The following is a 24999-nucleotide window of genomic DNA, read 5'->3' as shown; positions in this document are numbered from 1 at the left end:
CATGTATCACCATCTACCCTTCTGCAAAACAAAGGCAGACATCATTAATCAATCACTGTACTCTGGAGCTAAGCCTAGATGTGGCTGCAGTCTCCTCAGTAGAGTTCCAAGTAGCTAAAAGACCAGTCGATCAGGCTGGGCACAGGAAATAGAATCTATATGCAACCCCAGCTCTGAATGGTTGGTTTGATTTGTCCTGGCTCTTCTAATATTTCTTAATAGCAAAATCATAATTTTAAGTTCCCTACAACTTTAAAATCATCTAGAAAATAAAGCCTAATGTAGGGCATTCTGGGCCAGGTCTAGGCTAAACTTAAAAGGAATAAATGTTATTTTTAGGGGCTCCCGACTCTCCTTTCTGTTGTTTTCAGTTCTCTCCACAATAACCCTCTCCTTATACACCATAAACCTTCAATTCTCTCACGTCCTCCTCAAGAAAGGAGATTTTTTACTCTTTCACTCTAGGGTATAAATGACTGATACCATTTAAAGTGTTTCCTCTTCCAGAAATATCAGCCTTAAACTGAAAAGAAGGTTAGCTAATTATGGATTTTTTTTTTTCATTAGAATGTCAAATAGTGGAATTACAGGAAGGACCACAGGCTTTCTTTCAGTACCCTGAGGCCCTGCTACCATCTTGGCAATGGGGCAAAACTACCTATGACCTCATATAGATCAGTGTTGACTATATAGAATGAGGGCGTCTGAATCTTTTAGAGTAGTGATCCCCAAACTTTAGTATGCTTAAGAATTACCCATGGAGCTTGTTAAATAAGCTGATTCCAGAAGCTCACCTCAAGCGTTCTGATATCATGGCAGTGGAATGAGGCCCAGAAATAGACATTTTGGTAAGCACCAACTTTCTAACTCAGGTATCCCAGGTCACACTGGTTTTTGTTTTGTTTTGTTTTTTCGGGTTCTTTTTGTTTTGGTTTTTTTTTGGCAGTACGCAGGCCTCTCACTGCCGTGGCCTCTCCCGTTGCGGAGCACAGGCTCCGGACGCGCAGGCCCAGCGGCCATGGCCCACGGGCCCAGCCGCTCCGTGGCACGTGGGATCCCCCCGGACCAGGGCACGAACCCGCGTCCCCTGCATCGGCAGGCGGACTCTCAACCACTGCGCCACCAGGGAAGCCCCACACTGTTTTTTGGCACTCAGAAACTTGTTGCCTGAATGATGTAGAGGCTCACATTCCCTTTCTGGGATACTTTCAGGTACCTACCTCCTATGGGAAGCTCCTTCTCTCTCCACCCATCTTAAGAGCATCCTTTAGCTTTATCTTCAGGGAGGAACCTTAGCTGGAGACAAGAAGATCCCCATTAGTTATGTGCCAATGAAATGGAAAAAAAAAATGATTTCCGTAGAAGAATACTTTCTGCTTCTCTCTGAAGCAAAATTTCAGTTCTGAACCATCCCATCCCTGCAGAGACCATGGCTATCAATCACAAGCCCCAGCTTATGGCTTCATCTAGACAGAAATAAGAGCAAAGGGAGCAAGAGACCAGCCCTTGCCAATTCACAAAACCTAGCAAGCTAAATGGGACAAAAAGAGGTGAATTTACAGAGTTCAAAGTCATAGTCACAGTTTGGTAGAAAAACTTTCCCTTTCTGTCTCTGGCACCAAAAGGCTTGGTTTTTGTTGTTGTTGTTGTTCGTTTGCATCTAAAACAGCAAGTAGGAAATGAATGTCCTCGTAAAGGAAAGAATGCACTGCTCCAAAAGGCTCTCCAGCGACAGCACCTGAAGGCACAGCCTGTCGCCCGGAGCCTCACTGGACTAAACTATCTGAACGATATGGCCCCCGGCCAGATAAGGTGGCAGGCACACACGGTGGCACAGTGATGCTGGTCAACTCCTTTGTCCCTTTCATTCTCCCGTTTCTTGTAAAAAGGATCCAACGCCAATTAATTCTTGAGGCTTTCGAAGTGGATTATCCAGTTTATCAGGTCTTTGTATAGAATTAGAGGGTGGAAGGGGTCCATACAAACCCTGTTGTTTTGCAGACTAGAGGTGCTGAGTGGCTTGCTCAAGGTCACACAGAAGCAGAACCACAAGTAAACTCAGGTTCTTGAGGTCCAGTTCAGTGCCCTTCTCAGGACTCTTCCCCTCCTCGTTTTTACTTATTGGCACAAATGTTTATGTAGGTCCTGTCGTGTGCCCTGTACTATGCTGGCCGGGGACACAGTTACAGACCCAGTCCCTGCCTTCTGGGAGTTTGCAGTCTACTTCTGTCTGATATTTTCCAGCGGTCCCTACTTTTTCCCACCCTTTCTGCCACTTAGCATCCAAACGTGTAGTGGGATTGCTTCTGCCTGCAAGTCCTCAGTTCTGGGTACCCTAAAGTAGCTGTAAGGGGAAGTTAAGACGCAGAGGCTAAGTGATTTGCTCAGAGTCTCACAGTAACAGAACCAGAGCTACAGAAGCCATCACTTCCAGGGCTGGCCAACTGGTGATCAACTTCAGCATTCTTATTGGTAACCCTGCCCTGCACATAATGCTAGTGATGTATAGGTATGGTGGCCTGACGAGTGTCCACACCAGGACACTTCTGAGAGTGGATGGGGCTGCCAGGATGACAGGTATAAAAGCCAGGGTTGTATTAGACAAACCAGGATGTGTGGTCGCTCTACTTACAGGTAATTCCCCTGGCATAGGGGCCAAGGGGGAATGCAGAGAGGGGTCTGAGTGAATGGAACTCAGGTTCGGCAGGGCTTTCTCTCCACCTGGGACCTCATGCTGTTGGAACATGTCCCTAGCATGGTCAGCCTCTTGGAGGTTATGGTGATCTTGATTTGTAATCCTTCACCTTTGCGAGATAGAGTAACCGTGGCAGTGCCACTGAAGTAGCAGAATTCAGCGCTTCGAAGCTTGTAACCCAGCTCTGATTCAGCTGGGAGATTACAGACATACCACAGCCGACCGCCACTGCTGCTGCCGTCTTCTACCAGAGAGAGAGGCCCTGTGTTCCTCAGTTCCATACACTGTCTCCAGGGCACCCGTACGGGGACTGTTCATCCTGCTTAGAGTCCCAAGACTCTCTTTTTTCCTCCACTGCTGCTTCTGTTTCCTGAAGCATAAGAAACCTTCGAAAGGGCCTCGATGGCGAGATGAACATGTACCATGAGAACACAGAAGGAGAAAGAGCCCTGGCCAGATATTCCTAACAAGGACTGTATGTTCCTAAATAACCAGTACATGGTCTAACAAGCACATGGTTATTTAGAGAGAGTGAAACACAATCATAAACTGAGGCTGTCTTAGAAAACCTGGAATGTAGCCTTAGACGTGGAGAGAGGTGATGGAGCAAGGTGACTGAGAGCTTGAGTGACTTCTTCGGCTTGTATCCTAAGTTAGCTTTGTGACCTTGGACATGGCTTTAAAACTCAGTGTTCTCACACATGTAATGAGTCAATAGTATCCCCACCTCACAGGGCTGTTGGGAGGCTTAAATGAGATGTGCATATAATGTTTTCAGAATAGCCCCTGCCATAAAGTAAAAATTTGAGGGCTTCCCTGATGGCGCAGCGGTTGAGAGTCCGCCTGCCGATGCAGGGGACACGGGTTCGTGCCCCGGTCCGGGAAGATCCCACATGCTGCGGAGCGGCTGCGCCCGTGAGCCATGGCCGCTGAGCCTGCGCGTCCGGAGCCTGTGCTCCGCAGCGGGAGAGTCCACAACGGTGAGAGGCCCGCGTATCGCAAAAAAAAAAAAAAAAAAAAAAAAAAAATTTGGTGAATGTTAGCTGTTTGGGGGATGGGGCTGTTCTCACCCTGGACTTCCCAGTAGAGAGATTATGGGTCATTTGTTTTTCTTGACCAAGTGTCCAAAGTCATTTGAGGAAGTTTGAACAAGAGAGGGAAATCTGTGTTTTCCTCAGTGACTAAAGAAGTATTTTGATTCCATTGCAGGGATCTCGGAAGCTTCTGGAACTCGTCAGATACCATGTTGTCCCTTTTACTCAGGTCAGCCCCACTTTTCTCTGGTATTTTTTCCTTGCTTTCAAGATATCTGACCTTAAATTCCAATATTTTAGTGCTAGAGAACGTGTGACAGTTGTTCTTTATCTGGTGCTCTGAGCACACGCTGAGCAGTGAATAATGAGCCTGTCATCAAAGAAATCTTCCAAGCCACCAAAACTCATGACCTCAAAGCTCCTGTCACTTATTTCATAAGCTTTCAAGCTATTTTTTCCAGCGAGGATTTGGGTGCCGCTCTCAGTGTCTCTATTGTTCTCTTGTTCTTGCAGCTAGAAGTGGCTGCCCTCATTTCGACCCCTCACGTTAGGAGCATGGCCAACCAGATCATACGGTTTAACACAACCAACAACGTAGGTGAAAACTCTACTGCTGACGTCATTGCTCAAACGCATTTTTCTCTGCTTATGGTTGTTCATTGGGTTATCCTACCTCGACACCAATTCACAGGCTTCGACTCTTTATGATTATTTCATTCATTTGTTATGTCTTTCAGCAAATACCTACTGAGCAACTCCATGTGTGAGTCTGAACTAGAAGCCAAGAATAAAGCAGTGAAAAAAACAGGCTTACATCCCAGCAAGGAAAACAACTTTAAGCAACTAATTAGTGACCAGTTAATTATTTAATTACAATTATAAACAGGGGCCCCAAGAGGAAGTTAAGAGGGCTGTGGGAGCTCACAGCAGAAGGAGACCAAGCAGATCTGGGAATCTAGAAGTCCTCAGTCAGGGGAGGATCCTTGGCCAAGCTTCAAAGGATGAGTAATGTGAACTTGGGCAGAGATGAGTAGAAGAGAGTTCCAGGCAGAAGGGAGAGCAGGTGCAAAGGCCCTGAGGTGGGAGGGAACATGATTTATATAAGAAACTCAAACTTTGAGTTTATGTAAGAAACTCAAAGTATTATTCTGCTAACTTCTCAGGGTTGTAATATCGCAGAAATATGGCAGCATAGAGATTATGTCTCCTGTTGATTCACTTTGGATTGTGATGATGATGCCCTGTCATCCTTTCAGCAAGTTCCTGTTTGTTTTGGTTTTATTTGTTTGTTTTGTTTTGTTTTTTTGGCCAAGCTGCACAGCTTGTGGGATCTTAGTTCCCCAACCAGGGATTGAACCCAGGCCCACGGCCATGAAAGCACTGAGTCCTAACCACTGGACTACCAGGGAATCCTCTCAGCAAGTTTCTGTTGAGTGCCTCAGATGTGTCAGACACCATTCTAGGCCCTCAAGGTTGGACCAGTAAGCAAACAGATAAAAGTCTCTGGTTGCGTGGAACTTTCGTTCTAGTACATAGGACAATAGATAATAAGTGAGTTAAATATATCATATATCAGAGAGTAGTATGTGCTGAGGCAAAAAACAGCAAAGCAAGGATGGGAACTAGAAAGTGGGAGTGGGGCTGATGTTTTAGATAAAGTGTCTAGGAAATCCTCATGGAGAAGAAAATATGTGAGCAAAGACCTGATGGAAATGAAGGAACAGGCAATGTGAATAGCTGGGGAAAGAGCATTCCAGAGACAGGAAAGAGAAAGTGAAAAAGTGCGAAGCAAGGCGCATGCAGATCGGGTTGGGGAACAGCAAGGTCCTTGGGGCCAGAACAGAGGGAGGAAAGGAGAGAGGTAGGAGGAGGACAAGGCGGTAGGAGGGAGGAGAGGTGGGGTCAGGTCACACATGGCCTAAGAACTTGGGGTCAAGATGTAGGTTCTTACTCTGAATGAGATAAAAAGCCATTAGAGAATTTTGAGCAGTGGCATGACATGATCAGACATACGTTTTGGGAGACTGGTTGGGAGGTGAACGTAATAACTCAGAGAAGAATGATGGTGACTAGTGGGGAGACAGGCCGAGGTGTGAGGAAGGCTCAAGGAACTATTGTACAACACGGGGCATAGAGCCAATATTTTCTAATAACTGTAAATAGAAAGTAACCTTTAGAAATGGTATAAAAAAATTTTTTTAACATATAAAATAAGAATGATGGTGACTCAGAGCAGGGTAGTAGCAGAGACATGGTAAGAAGTGGTTGAATTCTGAAGATATTTTGAAAGGCAGACCAACAGAAGGTGCTGATGGATTGGATGGGGGATGAGGAAGGAGGAAGCCAAAGATGACTCCTGAGCTTCTGATTGGAGCCACCGGAAGGATGGTGCTGCCGTTAATATTGCTGGGGGAGCAGATTTGGGAGGAAAGTAGAGATCAGAATTCTTTGCTGATTTGTTCATTTTCTGCTCCCTCGCCTACAGCATAAGCAGGAACTTGTCTGGGCTTGTTCCCTGATATCTCCCCAGACCCTAAAGCAGAGTCTAGTACAAGGCCACTAAATGTATCTGAATGAACGGATCCCCATTTCACCACAGGGCTATAACAGTTTGCCCAAGGTCTCCTAGCAAACATAGTGCAGAGCTGGAATAGTTATGCCTCTTCCCCAGTCCGGCACTGGCAAGGACCATATCCGCAAGGACATCCTTGCTTGGAGTCAGTCAAGAATTCATTCAACAGATTCATCTTTCCCTGTCAGCCAAGCCCTTCTAATCACAATCTTCCACTCAGTGGAAAGTTAAGTGAAGTTGAAGCCTCTTTCGAGAGGTCGCCGCCATTCAGCCCTGCCCAGGGACCTCTGGCGCTCCTCAGTACAGAAGGATGAAAGATGCCGTTGCTTCCTTCCAGGGACAGATTCTGGCAAATGATGTGGCAATGGAAGAAATGGAGGTCGTCGCCAAAAACGGCCGGATTTACACACTGACTGGAGTCCTCATTCCTCCCTCCATCGTCCCAATCCTGCCCCACCGATGTGATGAAACAAAGAGAGAGATGAAACTGGTAAGAAAACTAGGAAGCTCCACGAGGACCCTGAACAGCCCCACAGAGCAGACCGTTCTCTCCTCACAATTCTGAGGGAGCTGACGAGGATAGTTTCACACTTGAGCCTCGTTCGGGAGGCCTTTCCGTCTTTGTGAAGAGGCAGGAGGGTCGGAGGTCGTATCTCCTCAAACGTGAACCAAAGTTCCTGGGGGAGTTTCCAAACTGATAGTTGCTACCCTGGTATATTCGTTTTCTAGAGCTGCCATAACAAGTTACCGCAGACCAAGTGGCTTAAAGCAACAAAAATGTATTCTCTCGCAGTTCTGGAAGCTGGAAGTCCAAAATCAAGGTTTCCTGTTTCCATTGCAACTTTTTGGCTCAGCTGGTTTTAATCAGAGCAACTAAAACTCAACAAGATTTTGAACAACCAGGAACAGAGCAACCCTGCAACAAGGCAGGGAGTTAGGGCTGCCCTTGTCCTCCAGACTGCCTTCCCTGAGCTTGAACGGCAGCTGCTCAGGGAGGGGTGGGGCGGGGAGCTCTGAGCAAGTCTAATTATTGACTCCTAGTGAGTCTTTTCTGCAGGTCGTTCAAGAACTTGTTCTCCATCTCCCCAAAGAAAAGAATTAAGATGTGGGTTTGAGCCACAACCAAAAACATTTTGGTTAAATAAGAAGGGCTTCCCAATAGCTGCCTTAGACTGAGATCTTCTTTTACTGTTTTCTCTGGGTTTAAAGTCAAATGAGTCTGCTCTGTGTGGTTTAGGGTGGTTTCCATTAGGTCTATTAAAAGTACAAATGGGGCTTCCCTGGTGGCGCAGTGGTTGAGAGTCCGCCTGCCGATGCAGGGGACACGGGTTCGTGCCCTGGTCCGGGAAGATCCCACATGCCGCGGAGCGGCTGGGCCCGTGAGCCATGGCCGCTGAGCCTGCGCGTCCGGAGCCTGTGCTCCGCAACGGGAGAGGCCGCAGCAGTGAGAGGCCCGCGTACCGCAAAAAAAAAAAAAAAAAAAAAAAAAAAGGACAAATGTATTCTCTGGAAAGTACTGAGAACTAGTAAACAGTAGAAGCAGCCGGTCTCTTCTAGAAGTCTCAGTTTTCAGCAGACTGAACCCATAGCTGCCTCTGGGCATGTATGTTTGAATCTTAGAGGCTTCCTTAATAAGTCTCTGTACTAGTTAGGGTCCCTGAAGGAAGCAGAATTTATACCAAGGGTCCAAATTAAGAGACTTTAATGAAGAAGCTGCTACAGAGGGGTGGGCAGGGCTGAGGAAGCAAACACACGATGCCGGGGCATCCAAGGAGAAGCTCTGGCAGGAAACCATTACCACCAGAGAGTCAATGGTGGGGAGCGGGTGGAGTTACCTGAACCCAGTGAGAGTGGGGAGAATGGAAGAAGAGGTATCCATCAGCAGCTGTAGGAACGGTGCTCGAGCAGAGGGGGCAGGAGAGAAATACCTTCACCTCGTTCTCCCCCTACCCACCAATATAGTGCTGGCACCCCACCGAGGCCAGTTGGAAACTGGCAAGGGGCCCCAAGAGACCATCCTTCAAGGTTTACCTGCTGGAGCACAGAGCACAGTAGAGAAGGTCAGAGAATAGATCTGGAGAGATCTGGAGACATGCACCCCTTTTCTTCCTCCTGAATTCAGAACCAATGGAGGAAGAAGCCCAGGAGACTGAAAGGCAGAGAATCGATGTTCAGCCTCGTTACTGCTAAGCTAATTGGAGAACAGGGGCTTGAGTGTGTGGTCAATGCCAGTACTACATCCCTGGCACAGGTGGGCAACTGCAGTGCCCCCTCAGACCAGAAGCCTGAGGCCTGTCGGACCCTGAAAGAGGATGAGGAAGGGGCTGCTCTGAGCGGGCCCACTTCCTTCTCCCAGATTCCTTCTCTCTGGTGAGGAGGCAGTAGGGGCGGGGAGAGAGGCCAAGAGTGGTACACTAGTGGGACCCCTTCACAGGGAGGATGCATGAGGCCAGACACGTGGCCCGCCGCTCCTTCTTACAGACACACCTGTACTGACCTGCAGTCTTTCCTTCCAGGGCACTTGTGTGAGCTGTTCCCTGGTGTATTGGAGCAAATGCCCTGCCGACTCTGAGCCCACAGTGAGTGTGACAGCTTCAGGGAAGCACACGTCACCCAAGCAACCCCGCTGGTGTGGTTTCTCATCCTTTCCATCTTCCCCTCTTAAAAGATATTCGTTCCAACTGGGATAACGTAAGGTTAGCTCTTAGCCTACTCTATCTGGGGGGATGGTAGAAAGACAGCCCACAGATCTGTGTTTGAGTCCTTGCTCATTTATCCAAGGTAAGTTGCTTCACATATTTACTCTAATTTTCTTATCCACAAATGGTAATAATAATAATAACAACAACAACGGTAGCAGCAGCAGCAGCAGCACAGGTAAAACTCCAAGTGCAATGCCTGAATCAAATAGCCACTCAGTAAATGTTCCCTCTCTACTTGCCCTATGAAATAAAACCCAGTGTTTGCATAAGAGAGGCAAAGCTCTACCCTCACCCTCTTGCGGTCTCTGGCTGGGCCTGAGAATTAAGTTGACATAAGACAAATTAACAGGAGAAAAGCACAGGTTTTTACACATACATAAGGGCTTCCATAGGAGAATGAAGACCTGGAGAAACAGCAAAACCCAAGTGTTTATATAGTATGTTGAGCAAAGACAGGTAACTGTGGAAAAGTAACTAAAATGTGAAATAAATTTCACAACAGATACCTACATCAAATCATTATTACTGTGTTGTACATCTTGAACTTACACAAGTTTTTTGGTTTTTTGTATCTGCTATATTTCAAGTGCCTTTAGCACAAAATAATCCATATGCCAAAGTGGCCCATGTGGGTGTGGCATGTTCTGCTACCCTTCATTTGTATCTGCTCTTCCCAAGCATCATTCTGGAGAGAAATACAAGAAATATCAAGAAAAATGACACTAGGACCATCAAAACCTTGTCAAGCTTGATAGAATCTGCACACGTCTATTGAGGATTATAGATCTGGTTCAGGGAGCATAGAGATGAAGAAGATATTGCTTTGTTTTGTCTTGGTCTTGAGAAGCTCTAATCTAAAAAGGAAAACAGGTAATTTTTCTGGGCATAATTTATATGCCAAGTAAATACTCTACTGGTAGCAAAAGCAACGTGTTCTAAGGTAAGATTGGTGATAGAAATTCCTGCCTCTAACTTCATCCTAAGAAAGAACTTCCCAACCAGCCAGTTCATTCCACACTAGAATAGATTGCTATTATAAAGAAGGTGATGAGTTTTTTTTAACACCATCCTATTGTGGAGCATTTCATAAAGAAAAACATTAAAATTAAATAGGCACAGGTGTCAGATATTTATTTTGCTCAGTGAAGCCTTCACCCCTGAGTCCTGCAGGATGCTGTCGACCAGGGAATAGGGACAGGGAGAAGGGAAGAGGAAACTGGTGACTGGCATCCCAGGGAGTGCCGTGTGCCAGACATTGTTCTAAGTGCATCGCGCAGCAAACCTATGAGGGGGGCACGTTATAACCAGAGCGTAACCTGGGAACTAAGGCGAGGAAACATAAAAGCCCTCCACAAGGTCACACAGCTGGTACACGCACACCACGATCCTACATTGCCTCAGCCCAAAGAAGGAGGGAGAGAGGAAAGGAAAAAATGAGACACATGGGTCAGAGCCAACAGAACACCTAAGCTGCCCCTCCCATGCTCCCATGGTCTATACTTGGCCAATTTTCCTGACAGCCAACAAGGGGGTTGAAGAGTCCTTCCTCATCGACCTCAGAATTCCTTTGGACATTTAAGATTTTAGGATTTTACTGCCCATGGTTTTCGCTGCTCTCTTCTTAAGTAGGAGCCTGAGATGAAGGAGTACATCCATATCCATTTTTGTCTAACATAAAATTTGAGCCAAGGACTAAATGCTCAGCACAAACCTTGAGCTCAGCCTTTTTGTCCTATTTCACAGATGAGGCAGCTGAGGCTCACAAGACAGCATGACTTGCCTCTGAGATCCTAAAGTTAGGAGGTGGTAAGATCCATTCTCTCAACCTGCCACTTACTATCAGTGTTCTTAAGAAAAAGGGTTTAACCCGTCCGGGCCTCAGTTTCCTCATCTATAGAAAAGGGATGAGAAAGATCCACACGGAGTTGAAGATTGATGACTTCATACAGGCCATGTGTCTGACCCTAGTAGGTTCTCAATAAATGGTAGTTCTCCGTAATTCTGAGTGGGTATCAGAGGTTAGAGAATAGAAAGAAATCTGCCCCTATACCCCACAATTCCTAAGAGGAGAACTCAGACTCTCACTGTTTTTGTGGTGGAGCTTTGTACAAATTAGGAGGAAAATCTCTAATGGCTCCAAAATGTCTATATAGGAAGCGGTTAGGGATGGTTATTACTTGGAAGGGGAGGCTAAGCCACATCCTGGATGCACAGGAACATGTTCCCTGATTGATTAACAATGTCTTCCAGGGCATGAGAAGGGACGGAAGGGTACGTATGCCCTGCGTCGTGCAAACCCTGGCCTGTATTCTTCCAACAAGGAAACAGAGGCTTAACAGGGTGGCAGCTCTGCCTGGGCCCTGTGTGTGCTCTGTGCCCTGGCACTCTTCCCTAGCGCTGACAGTAAAACAGAAGTAGACTGTCTAGTGTCTGCAGAAGCCGAGTCATGCCCAGAGGACCTCAAAATGCAGACTGCGATGCTCTTCCTCGTTGGCTTTCTTCCAGACACTCTTCATACGCAAATGTGTCTACACTGGCCGAGGCAGGAGCCTGAAGAATGGCTGCGCCAGATACTGTAATGCCACCGTGAAGGTGAGGCTTGTGTGTGGCCGGGGCCCTTAGCCAGGCCACCAGGGCCTGCACAGAAGCCCACAGGGCTGGGCGGCTCTTGGGCCCCAGGGTCTGTGAGTCACAGGTTGCCCTTGGGTTGGCCCACAGGTTGACCATGTCTTCTTGCGAAGGAAGGGAAGGGCAGAGTCCCCACACAGCGGCCAGGTCACCCCCTCCCTGCATCCATTCATCCCATGATTCCTATCACTCTTTTTTTTTTTTTTTCTTTTTTTTTTTTGCGGTACGCGGGCCGCTCACTGTTGTGGCCTCTCCCGTTGCGGAGCACAGGCTCCGGACGCGCAGGCTCAGCGGCCATGGCTCACGGGCCCAGCCGCTCCACGGCATGTGGGATCTTCCCAGACCGGGGCACGAACCCGTGTCCCTTGCATCGGCAGGCGGACTCTCAACCACTGCGCCACCAGGGAAGCCCCCTATCACTCTTAATATGGAGCCCACGCCCTTGACACTACCCTGCACGGCCCACCCTCTGCAGTGTCCCTGGCCTGTCTCTCACCCTCATTTCTACCTCAGCGGGTGTGCCTTTGCCATTCCCTCCTGGAAGAATGTTCTTCCAGGTTTTCTTGGGGCTGACTGACCTCTCAAGTCTCCATCCGACCCTCATCTCCTCTGTCACCGCCCAGTCCACAGTGCCCCCGCCAATCTCCCCACACCTCTGCTCCCACCTGCCACCACTTGGTAACGGCACTTTGATTTCCCGGCATTTACTGCTATCTGAAATCCTCTTTTTTTTCTTTTTAAACGTATCGTCTCTTCCCTGACTAGATGGAACACAGGCTCCGTGAGCCCAAGCCTTTGTCTGTCTTGCTGTCACAGTACCAGAGCCGAGCCAGCAGCCCGGGGCGGCCCTCAGGAGATTGGTGGTTAACAGGTGGCTGAGCACAGGCCACGCCATCATCTGCAAGAGAAGAAGTCATGCTCCTAAGGGTGGGAGGGGGCTGACACTGCTTGAGATCGTAACGGAAATTAAAATGTATTGATATTTCCTTTGAGGAACTGGCACTCTGCCTGGGATTCCAAAAGGCAACACACATTTTGTTTCTCAGGTACCAAAGTGCTGCAACGGCTTCTACGGGCCCGACTGCAACCAGTGTCCAGGAGGCTTCTCGAATCCATGCTCCGGGAATGGGCAGGTGATAAAGACTGAGGCTTGCTTTTTCACAAATGCTGAGGTTGACCTGTGTTGAAAAGTAATTTTTAAAACCACTAAACCAAGAAATGGTACAATGCCGGTCACTGTTCCCAGGGAGTAAAAGAAACAGATCAGTTGCTGAAAGAAGAGAGGGTGTCTGCAGGAGAAGGAATTTTGCCTGGGGAAGTGGCAGGGGGCAGGGTGTCCAGTGATGTCGCTTCTGGTCTGCTTTCCTACTGCTGACGGCGTGACTTTGAGCAACTCAGCAAGGCTCTCTGGACCCCAGTTTCCCCGTGTGGGAGATAGCAGGATTGGCCTGCATTGATCGCCAAGTCTTTTTAGGGCCGAGATTTTACTATTCTTAAGGGAAAAAAAAAAAAAAAAAAAGCACTGCCCAGTGAATGCTTTCTTTAAGATTTTTTTTTTTTTTTGGCTGCCTCGGGTCTTAGGTGCGACACTCGGGATCTTCATTGCAGCGCATGGGCTTCTCTCTAGCTGTGGCGTGCAGGTTTTCTCTCTCTAGTTGTGGCACTCAGGCTCCCTGGCACGTGGGCTCTAGTTTGTGGCACGCAGGCTCTCTAGCTGAGGTGCGCGAGCTCAGTAGTTGTGGTGCGCAGGCTTAGTTGCCCCACCGCGTGTGGGATCTTAGTTCCTGGACCAGGGATCGAACCCATGTCCCCTGCATTGGAAGGCGGATTCTTTACCACTGGACCCCCAGGGAAGTCCTGAATGCTTTTTTTAGCCCATCTGCAAAACCTATGAAATGTAAAAGCCAAAACTGAACTCACCTAGCGTGGAGGCCAGGGCTAAACATACAAAGGTAATAGTAGCTGTGGTCCATATAGGGAAATTATGGATCTGCACATATAAGAAATCCACCTCGAAAACATGCCTCTTTCAAGGGGAAGGAAAAACTGCATGACCACCAAGTGGGGACGCCACACAGGCCAGGGGGATAGGGCGAAGCTGCTACAAATTAACTACTGTACCTGGGTGGTCCGGGACCCAAGCCCAATTCTGATACGTGTCAGTCAGTACAAATCTAACCTTGAAATAGTTGAGGAGATGAGGGGTAAAATGCTCACACTGAAGGGGAAGACACTGCCGTTTGGAGTCACATAGCTGAGCGTGTGAGCATCTGGAGAGAAAGGCCTGCCTTCATTCTGAAGGTCAGTGACTTATGGGGCTGCCCCTTAAGCATCGTTTAGAGGTTCCACTTCACCACTGTGATACCCTCCCCTCCCCGACCAAATGACTTCCTGTGAAGTTCTGAATCCTGGCTCGGGACACCCATATGTCACTGTCTTAGCTTCCTACCCGATATCCGCGACTCCACTTTCCACAGGGGGCCCCAAAGAGTCATTTCAAGCAGAATTGAATCTGAGTCAGAGAAGCAGGCCAGGAAAGGAAAGCATCTGGGACTCCTCGCCCGGGGCGTGTTGTCCTGACGGCCAGGGGCCCTGCCTTTGTTTGCAGTGCGCCGACGGCCTCGATGGCAATGGGACGTGCGTTTGCCAGGATGGCTTCCAGGGCTCCCAGTGTCAGTTCTGTTCGGACCCCAATAAATACGGACCTCGGTGTGACAAAAGTAAGTGTCGCTTCCTGAGCTGCCTTCTGCTCCTCACCCGGGGTCCCTGCAGCACTGCAGTGCAGTCCTGGTATCAGGTGCCCCTTGGCTCGGTTGATGCCCTTATCACAGGGTATTTCTTAAGCACTTGGGTCGCAAACAGTGCACATGCCAGGTTGCTGGGCCTCACTCACAGAGCTTTGAGATAGGAGGCCTGGGTGGTACCTGGGGATTTGCATCTCTGACAAGTTCCCTGAGATGTCAACACTGCTGGCCCAAGACCACACTTTGAAAACCAGTCTTTTAGGGTTTCCCCACATACCTGAAGTGATTGTGGGCTCCGTATCAGAAAACAGACTTCCCATCTTTCAAGCAGCCCTCTTCCACCAGCTCCTCCCTTTGCTAAATGTGCAAGCTTGGGTTAGTTACTACACCGCTCTAGGCCTCAATTTCCTCATCTATAAAATGGGGATAATAATAGTAACTACCTCGTAAGGTTAGTACAAGTTATAAATGGAAAGCACTTGCCTTAGAACAATGCCTAGTGCCTAGTATGCACTACCAATATTATTATCTGTTATTGTTATTATTATCTATTATTGTTGGTACTGTTACTGTTATGCTAAGTTCAGTGATATGAATGTCCAGAAGCTCACAGAACATGTAGGAAGTTCCACAACACTAGGCATTGGAAAAAAAATGCAGTTATATAATCTTAGAAAACACATTATGTTCTTAAAAATAACACCATGTGAATATTTAAGTACATAGATAGAAATATACATCTATCTATCTAAGCTAAGATTAGAACTTGATAGAAAAAAAAAAAATGAATAGATCAGAGCTTGCTGTGGAGTCAAACCAACCTGAAGTTCAGTCTTCACTCTGCAACTTACTGGCTCTACGACCTTGGAAGAAATCTCTCATGGAAGCTTAACTTCCCCATTTATAAAATGAAGACAGTATTGGTACCCACTTCATAGGTTGTTGATTAAGTTAGATCATAATTTAGGACTTTAGCCCAGAGCGTGCACCTAGCAAATAATCAATGAATGAAGCCATTCTTATTACTATCACTACTGACTCCACTCATCTGTTACAAAACACACCACCCCTCTCCTCTCTTACTTTGTCTGATCTTCACGGCTACCTCTCAAGAAGGACGGGACACCAGAGCCCAGCAGATTTGTGGCTGCTGGTCCTAGTCTGATGCTCTTTTTGCCAAATAAGGTTTCTGAGGGAAAAAAAATAGGGGTTTATTCCAAAGCCTGTTGACATAGGCATTTTTATGAGGCCAGTAGTCACGATGCCGAGGCTGGGGCAGCAGGGGTGGCTTCCCGCCCCAAAGCCTCTTGTCCAGGTCTGTTGCCGCCCACCGCCTCATGCAGGGGAGCTTCCCCTTCATTCTGGGGTCTTGTTCCTTGCTAACCAAGCCCTGACGTCCTTAAAAGTTTATGAAAAGTTTTCTTTGTTTTAAAACCAGCTGTGCTTTGCCAGCCCTCACTGTGTTTCTCTTTCCTGGACGCTGGCTCCAAGCCCCGACACAAATCCCTTTCCCGTCAGTCCCTTCTGGGGCAAAACCACGCATTCCTTCATTTCTGATCACATTTAAGCCCCCAAATCCTTGCCACCTGCCTTTGAGAGTCTCCAGAATGTTCTTTTCACTTCCACATGCAGAGGAGCCTGAGGCTGATGCGCTGGCTCACGTTGCAACTTTTAAATACCTGTAATCAAAAGCAGAGTTAGCAGCTAAAGTTTAAGATGATAACAGACAGTGGAAATGGCAGTCGATACACTAATCGCCTGGTTACTCATGGTCACTAACGGAAATGGAATTTGAAGGTCTGAGTTCAAGTCCCTGTTTGGGAACTTGCCAGCAAGTCAGGCAATTTGTTTTACCTCTCTGGGCCTCAGTTTCCTCATCTGGAAAATGGGGATGTAAAAGTATTGGTACCTATCTCCTGAGGCTGGTGACTGTGAATGAGAGGGTACAGGTTAAAGGCTGGCCCGATGCCTAGAACAAGGTCAGTGTGCAAATATTGGGCATGAGTTAGCATTGGTTTGCTGTGATGGAGGGTGGAGTGCAAATATATAAGCCACACATCAGAGGCTGAGCCGGCAGGAGAAATCACTTCCAGAATGTCTTCAGGAAAAGGCGAGAAATTTCCAGACTACACTCTCCTACCATGAAGTAGGTGAAAATGGAGCTCCTTGGCCTCTTTCACACCATCACACCCACCCTCCCCCTGCACCGCACACACAGACACGCAAAGCATCCCAAAGACCAAGCTCTCCTCACCGAGAGCTGCCCTGGTACACGAGAAAGACGCTGAGAAATAGCGTCCAGAGCCGTCCGCGTCTCAGCCCCGGGTTCTGCACCTACAGGAGTGAGTGGGGGGGGGGGGAGGGGGCCCTGTCCTCCATGACCCATGTGCCCATTGCTAAGCTTGTCCCCAAGCCCTGAATGGCCCTCTTCCTTCCCTTCCAGGGTGTCTGTGCAGTTTCGGAACGTGTGACAACAGAATTGACGGTGACGGCGCCTGTCTCCCCGGCACCTGCAGGGACGGCTCCGCCGGGAGATTCTGTCACAAGCAGACCTCAGCCTGTGGGCCCTACCTGCAGTTCTGTCACATCCATGCCACCTGCGAATACAGCAATGGGACAGCAAGGTAGGCCGGTCGGGGAGTGGGGATTGCCATCCTTAACGGCCCGTGGCCACTGTGTTACCTGTAGACACACCCAACCCATATCTAAACTCTTCATAAACTAAGCCCTGTTCTCTTCAGCTGCCAGTATGGCTTTTGTGGAGAAAACCTCAGACTGAGCTGGGTTCAAAGTTTGCAGCATTCCCTGCTTTGAAACTTACCAGCTGTGTGACCTTGGGCAGTTACTTAACCTGTCTGAGCCTCACTTTTGTCATCAGTACAATAAGGGTGATGTTGCCTACCTAGCAGGGCAGTTGTGGAGATTCGAAGAACTGAATGCCAAATCATCCAGCCCCAGGGTGTTCAGTCATGAAAACTGCAGTTATTACCATCACTCATGTGAAGGAAATGAAAATTTGCCCACCAACTTTCCAACCCTTTAAAAACGCCTTTACTTCCTAAGGTCATTAATAACTACTCCCCTGTTAAAGGCATCTTACAAGAAATTGGATCGTTGGTCACTGGATCACCATTTGTTTTCTTAATGCTATCTAACATATGAAGTGGGCATGGGGGGAACATGTCAGAGGAAATTTTCCTCTCTGGGAATATCTGGTTCAAAGGCAGTAACCATGCAAAAAATATCCTGGGAAATGCAGACAACATGTAGAATTCTTAGCCTTATTTTTGCAGCACTTTTCTTAATTTGTAATTACCTAATCATTTGCTTACCTGTTTGTGATCTGTCTCCCCCACCAGTCTGTAGGAAGCATGGGGCAGAGACCGACTTTGCTCTTCCATGGTGGTACAATAGAAATGCATCCTCCTAAGGAGCTCGTATATACATCAGTGCATAAGGCGAAAGTCACAAGTCACCAAAATTGCCCTTAAAACCTCTTACGGGAATTCCCTGGCAGTCCAGTGGCTAGGACTCGGCGCTCTCACTGCTGGGGCCTGGGTTCAATCCCTGGTCAGAAACTAAGATACTGCAAGCCGTGAGGCACGGCCAGAAAAAAATAAAAAGTAAATAAATAAACAATAAATAAATTTAAAAACCTCTAATCACCCACAGGGGATCATCAACATGGGTCTGTATTTACTATATAAACTTAGGTAAATCAATGTTGAAACAGATCAATCTATTTCTTCATTTGGGGACCACCTGAAGTATTGAGTTCTTCTAGGATTCTTGATGCATGAAAAATAATTTTATTTAGAGTTTTGTGAAGCACGTATGACTGAATCTGCAATAGTGACGTGGGCGTGTGATAGGCGTCCCAGCACCTATCCCAGGGCACTCAGTAAATACTGGTTGACCAAACAAACGAATGAATGAATGGTCCTATTTAATAGCTAAAGTTTCAAGGTGGAGCATTTTGAGAGGAGTGCCTGAGGGCGTGGTGGATCATGGAATCAGGCACCTGAGAATGTTGTGCTCTAAAAAAAAGAACATCTGAGAGATCAGAGAAGGGAGAGAGGGAAGGTCTCACCTGATTGTCATGTTCAAATCACTGAACTGTCACGCAGAAGAGAGCGTTGTTCTCTGCTGAACCAGAGGTAATGACTTGAGGTATAAAGAGACAGATTCCAGCCCCATAAGAACAGAAAAGCCGCCCAGTGTCGAGCCTGAGAAGGTGCAAGTGTGAGCAAGTGCCCTGCTGAACGCCCCATGTGCATTCACTCTATACCACAGCTTTATGAGGGAGATGTTAGACCCATTTTCCAGGTGAGGAAACAGTCTCCCAGAGGTTAAGGGACTCGCTCAAGGTCACATAACTGCTAAGAGGTGGGGCCTGGATACCCACCCAGGTGTATCTGACTGCAGACCCGGGAGTGCTGGTGGCCACCATGGTACATGGCTCCCCCGACAAGGGCAAAGTGTCAGGCCACCTGGCCGTGAACACGCTCACCCCTGGCTGGCTGGTCTTCTTGGGGAGCGGTGGGATAGTTGGTGCTTATATTTCTAGGGCTGACTTTGTGCGCTCACTCTTCTTTGCAGCTGTGTTTGCAAAGCAGGGTATGAAGGGGACGGAAGCCTCTGTTCAGAGATGGACCCTTGTTCGGGATTAACCCGAGGGGGCTGCAGCCGCAATGTGAGTGTTGGTCTTTATTTCCAAGCTGCCAGGTTTTTTAGGAAATCCTGAGGGAAGACCTTCCAAAAGGCAGTGTCATATGACTTCATTGCATGAGGCACATTTGCTTGAACCCTGCATTTTAAAGATGGTGCCAGGTACCTTCTGTGAGCCTCCACTTCCTAAGTCCACGTGTGCTGGGGGAGCCCCAGGTTCACATGTGCAGGGGTATTGGGCTTCTAAAAACACAACCAAAGGATCAGATACTGGAGATCATTAGTAATAAACTTCTGATTCAGACATTACAGCTTACAAGTGACTTTCATGTATGTGATCTCATGTGCTCTTCCCATCAACCCATTGAAGCAGATGTTGTTTATCCCCATTTTACTGATCAGGAAACTGAGGCTCAGAGACCTTAAGTGACTTGCCTTAAGTTCTGTTAGTGTCAGGGGTATAGCCCAAACTGACTGTTGCTTTCATTAATACCTTCTGAATATCACCACCACCACCCAGCCAAGGTCACCTTCATTCCCTACCCACAGTTTAATAACTGTTCTCCCTGATGCTCCTCTTGGCTATAGCCACAGCCAGAGTGGATCAGATCATGTTTCCCCCTTGCTGAAATCCCTTCGGGAACTTCCCCTGGCTCTGAGGATGAAATCAGATACAAACGCCTTGCCCAACCCTCCAGACTGGGCCTGGGCAAGCCCCACCCACTCAGCCTCATCTGGACAGCTTACCTTGCACCTCTCACTCTGTCCTTCAGCTTCCTGGTGTGGTCATCCTGAAAGGCCTGGAATTGGTACAGGTAGGAGCTTGGGCTAGAGCATCCTACAGACCTGGGTTCATGCCTCTTTACAGCTGTGTGACCTTGGGCAAGTCACTTACCTCCTCTGAGCCTCAGTTTCCTTATCTGTAAAATAGAGATAGTCACAGTACCTTCCTCAAGGTGATGGCTTACACCTACAAAACATTCAGAACAATCCCTGGCTCAATAAGTGGCAGTGACGTTAGTGACGGTGGCCATTAGCTGGCCAAGAACAAGCAAATTTGTTCTTTAAGTCATCTTATCTTTTCCATTGATCTTAATGCAAATGTGTGTTTTAATCATTTCCTTTGCACTCCATGTAAATATAAGCTTCTTCAGTGTACCTCTGGAAGTCCTTGCTTTGCACTTGGAATCTTGCAGCTGGACTGGAGTTTCAGAGGTTTTGCTGCTGCTTCCTCCTGTAGGCAGAATGCATCAGAACTGGCAGGGGAACCCACGTCTGCGTATGCCATCAGGGATGGACGGGGGACGGAAGGGATTGCTCAGAGGTCAACACCTGCCTGCTGCCCAGTGCTGGCAGCTGCCACCACAATGCAACCTGTTTGTACGTCGGCCCCGGGCAGGTAGGTGTGATGAGTGGAGAGCCAAGAGGAAGCAGGATTCCTGGAGTAGATTGTTTTTTCCCCTAGACACAGAAGTACTTTGGCTAGAATTTACTGCAGCTCTTTTATCATTTGTAGCAGTGGGAAAGGGTTAATTGTCGCAACAAACCTATGATGTAGGTACTATTTTTTTTCACCTTTTGACCCCATTTACCCTCACCACACCCCGCCCCACCCAGCCTCTGGCAACCACCAGTCTGTTCTCCATATCTGTGAGCTTGGTTTTGTTTTGTTTTGTTTTGTTTTGTTTTGTGTTAGATTCCACATATAAGTGAGATCAGATGGCATTGGTCTTTTTCTTACCTATTTCACTTAGCATAATGCCCTCAAAGTCCATCCATTATGTTGCAAATGGCAAGATTTCATTCTTTCTTTGGCCAAATAATATTCTAATGTATACGTAGGCCACATATTCTTTATCATTCATCTGTTGATGAGCAGTTTGGTTGCTTCCATGTCTTGACTATTGTAAATAATGCTGCAATGAACATGGGGTGCATATACCTTTTCGAGTTTTTTTTTTTTTTCAGGTAAATACCCAGAAGTGGAATTGCTAGAACATATGGTAGTTCTATTTTTAGTTTTTTGAAGAACCGCCATAACAGTTTTCCACAGTGGCTGCACCAATTTACATTCCCACCAACAGTGCACAAGGGTTCCTTTTCCTCCACTTCCTCTCCAACACTTTATTATTTCTTGTCTTTATCTCACTGTGGTTTTGATTTGCGTTCCTCTGATGATTAGTCATGTTGAGCAGCTTTTCAAGTACCTGTTGATTATCTGTATGTCTTCTTTGGAAAAATGTCCACTCAGATCTTCTGCCCATTTTTTTAATTGGATTGTTTGGTTTTTTGCTGTTGAGTTGTATGAGTTCTTTATATATTTTAGATATTAAGCTCTTATCAGATTATGACTTGTAAATATTTTCTCCCATTCCATAGGTTACCTTTTCATTTTGTTGATGGTCGCCTTTGCCATATAGAAGCTTTTTATTTTTTTTATTTTATTTTTTTTTTTGCGGTACGCGGGCCTCTCACTGTTGCAGCCTCTCCCATTGCGGAGCACAGGCTCCGGATGCGCAGGCTCAGCGGCCATGGCTCACGGGCCCAGCCGCTCCGCGGCATGTGGGATCTTCCCGGACCGGGGCACGAACCCACGTCCCCTGCATCGGCAGGCGGACTCTCAACCACTGCACCACCAGGGAAGCCCCCAGAAGCTTTTTAATTTGATGTAGTCCTACTTGCTTATTTTTGCTTTTGTTGCCACATAGGTACTATTATCATTCCATCTTATAAAAGAGGAAACTGAAGCACGGAGAGCTTAAATACTTTGCTCATATCACACAGAAACCAAATTACGGTGTGAGATTCACACCCAGACAGTCTGACTCCAGAATTGCCCTCTCGGTCACCACCCTTGACCACACTCTATTTCTCTATAACACTGTGTAATACTCAGCGGTGGGTCACTTTCACTTAACCTCATTTAAGGGAGACAGAGGCACAGAAAGCTACTTCTTAGGAGTTAATCAGCCCCAGGGGAGGTGATGACAACTGTCCTAGGATTGTAGCCATGAAAAAGTCCTAGTCATGAAAGAACTCACTGCATTCTTATGTCTTGCCAAGCAAGTACCAACAATTCAATTAGTTTTTGACTCACCTGAGTCGCCACGTCGCATTTGAGAGAGAAAAACAATTTCTTGGTATCAGTATCAGTTTGCTAAGGCTGCTGTAGCAAAGTATCACTAACTGGGTATCATAGAACAACAAAAATGTATGTCTCACGGGATTGGAGGCTAGAGGTCCAGGATCAAGGTATCAGCAGGTTTGGTTCCTTCTAAGAGCTATGATGACAGATCTGTTCCATGCCTCTCTCCCAGCTCTGGGTGGTTCGCTGACAGGCTTTGGTGTTCCTTGGCTTATACACACATCACCCTAATCTCTGCCTTCGTGTTCACGTGGCATTCTCCCACGTGCATGTCTATGTCCAAATCTCCCCTTTTTATAAGGACACCAGTCATATTAGACTAGGGACCCACTCTACTCCAGTATGACCTCATCTTAACTCATTACATATTAACAATCCTTTTTCCAAATAAGGTTACATTCTGAGGTACTGGGGGTCAGGACTTCAACATATGAGTGCGGGGGTGGGATTGGGGGAGCACAGTTCAACCCATAAGAGTAGCTATTCCCTTCTGCTCTATCATCCTTTCTGCAGACAAATTTGAAAAGCATTCTGATGGGGGAGATAGAGGAAGAGAAACGACTTTCTATAGTGTTACATAAGAAATAAAACAGGCCATATCTAGGATTGCCCTCAGTAGTGTTATTAGTTGGCTCGAAAGCTTGTAGATATATTCCAAATAGGCACAAATCCTAACTACCATGAATTTTTATTTTAAAAGACCATGTTTGGGTCAATATGTCAGGGCTGTGGGTGCAGGGACGTGCTACCCCAATACCAAGTACAGAAGATTAAACACTCTTGCTTACAAGGTCTTGCCCTCTCGTGTAAAGTTGTATACATGTGCATATATTTGTATATAAGATACCCAATTGGGCTTCCCTGGTGGCGCCGTGGTTGAGAGCCCGCCTGCCGATGCAGGGGACGCTGGTTCGTGCCCCGGTCCAGGAAGATCCCACATGCCATGGAGCGGCTGGGCCCGTGAGCCATGGCCGCTGAGCCTGCGCGTCCGGAGCCTGTGCTCCGTGACAGGAGAGGCCACAACAGTGAGAGGCCCGCGTACCGCAAAAAAAAAAAAATATATATATATATATATACCCAATTTACCTTATAAAGCATATATAGCAAATAATACTTATACCCTTAAAGATAAAAATTCATAAATAGGAGTTCTGTTCCTTTCTTCCCACAACTTAATGGGTTGTCTTGTGTCACCTCAATAACTCTTCACCAATCAAATGTTCCTACTTTCCCACCTCTGTTTATTTTTCTGACATGTACCCTCAGCTTTCATGGACTCCCCACTCCTCCCACCCTCTCCCAAGGTCCAGCCATGCCCCACTTCCCAGAAGAAACTTCCCAGCTCATCCTCCCTCCTCTGAAGAGCAGTGGTCCTCATCACAGAAGCATCTCGTGCCAGTTCATCCGTGAGACTTAGAGCATCTCTTGTTTTCCAGTTAAGATTGGACTATTCTTATTTACGTTATATGCTTTATCTTCTTCTCTTTAGTGAAAGCAGCTTTGAGGTTCATTGCTGGTTCCATAACCTGTGTTTGTTATCTGTTGAAGAGATTACTCCTGTTTAAATTATAGGGTTTTTTTAATTAATTAATTTATTTATTATTTATTTTTGGCTGCGTTGAGTCTTTGTTGCTGCTCGCGGGCTTTCTCTAGTTGCGGCGAGCGAGGGCTGCTCTTCATTGCGGTGCACGGGCTTCTCACTGTGGTGGCTTCTCTTGTTGTGGAGCACGGGCTCTAGGCGTGTGGGCTTCAGTAGTTGCAGGCTCAGTAGTTGTGGCTCGCGGGCTCTAGAGCACAGGCTCAATAGTTGTGGCGCATGGGCTTCGTTGCTCCACGGCATGTGGGATCTTCCCGGACCAGGGCTTAAACCCGAGTCCACTGCACTGGCAGGCAGATTCTTAACCACTGCGCCACCAGGGAAGCCCCCTAAATTATGTTTTAAATACAAGATAATGTTTAATAATGGAAGACATTTGGGAAAGTAAAAGAGTGGAGAAAAATGAAAACCATTCACAGCACTCCCACAATCACCATTTGTGTGCTGATGTATTTTTTCTTTCTGGTCTTCTTAATGCACAGGTTTTTATTTTTCTCTACCTTGTTGCGATCCACTGCGGTTTTGTTTGGTTCCTATTCTGTACTTAGCACAGACATTCCCCCATTTTATCATACAACCCACCACTATCATCATCATCGTCATCATCTTCGTCATCATCATCGTCATCGTCATCGTCATCATATTTAATAGCTGCATGATCAGGGCCATTGCTTCTGTGGTGTAGTTTGTGTACTACACAAAGTACCCAGCCTATGGGGCAAACAGGGGCTGAAACCCAGCCTGCACCCTGCTCACCAAGGTATGTACCCTGGTGTGGACCTAAAGCTTCCCAGATGGAGGGGGGACTTTTTTGTTGCATCATGACCCTGTCTACCTGCTGAGCCACTAGCCATGGGTTGTCCATGTAGAGATTTGCCTGCTCAGAGGCAATGCCTGTTCTAAATTACACAACGTGCCTTCCAGACTCACAGTGGCCGTGTGCATGGATCTCCACCAAGTGGTTGCTCCATGACTTGCTTCATCTTTCCCTCTTAGGTGGAGGGGCCAATTTTTCCAATGTGACGCTCTTTAGGATCTAAGTTCTCTCTGAGACAAATCTCCGTATGGCCCCTCTAGGGTAATGAATTCAAAACGCACCAAAGGACTGTCAGACTGGGAAATGTAATGTAGAACGTGGAGACCAATAGCTCCGGAAGCTGAAGTGTAATAAACGAAAGACATTAATGGTGTTCTCTAAAAGAGCCAAACAGCGA

At 47.2% G+C, this 24999-nt stretch overlaps 1 protein-coding gene across 1 annotated transcript in view; it reads left to right on the top strand.

Annotated features, from left to right (window-relative positions):
- The window catches only part of STAB2 (stabilin 2), a 157655-nt gene that overhangs the window by 55617 nt on the left and 77039 nt on the right, over positions 1-24999 (top strand). The window contains exons 16-25 of the mRNA XM_060166874.1: positions 3905-3958; positions 4243-4323; positions 6639-6791; positions 8818-8880; positions 11509-11595; positions 12678-12764; positions 14240-14351; positions 16819-16999; positions 18975-19068; positions 20284-20442. Coding sequence (XP_060022857.1) covers positions 3905-3958; positions 4243-4323; positions 6639-6791; positions 8818-8880; positions 11509-11595; positions 12678-12764; positions 14240-14351; positions 16819-16999; positions 18975-19068; positions 20284-20442 — 1071 coding nt within the window. The remainder of the gene's footprint in view (positions 1-3904; positions 3959-4242; positions 4324-6638; positions 6792-8817; positions 8881-11508; positions 11596-12677; positions 12765-14239; positions 14352-16818; positions 17000-18974; positions 19069-20283; positions 20443-24999) is intronic.

The sequence above is a fragment of the Lagenorhynchus albirostris genome, chromosome 11 (genome assembly GCF_949774975.1).
Source record: "Lagenorhynchus albirostris chromosome 11, mLagAlb1.1, whole genome shotgun sequence".
In the NCBI taxonomy this organism is placed as follows: Eukaryota; Metazoa; Chordata; class Mammalia; order Artiodactyla; family Delphinidae; genus Lagenorhynchus; species Lagenorhynchus albirostris.
Note: the sequence above shows the minus strand (reverse complement) of the source record. Positions and strands in the feature narration are given on the sequence as shown.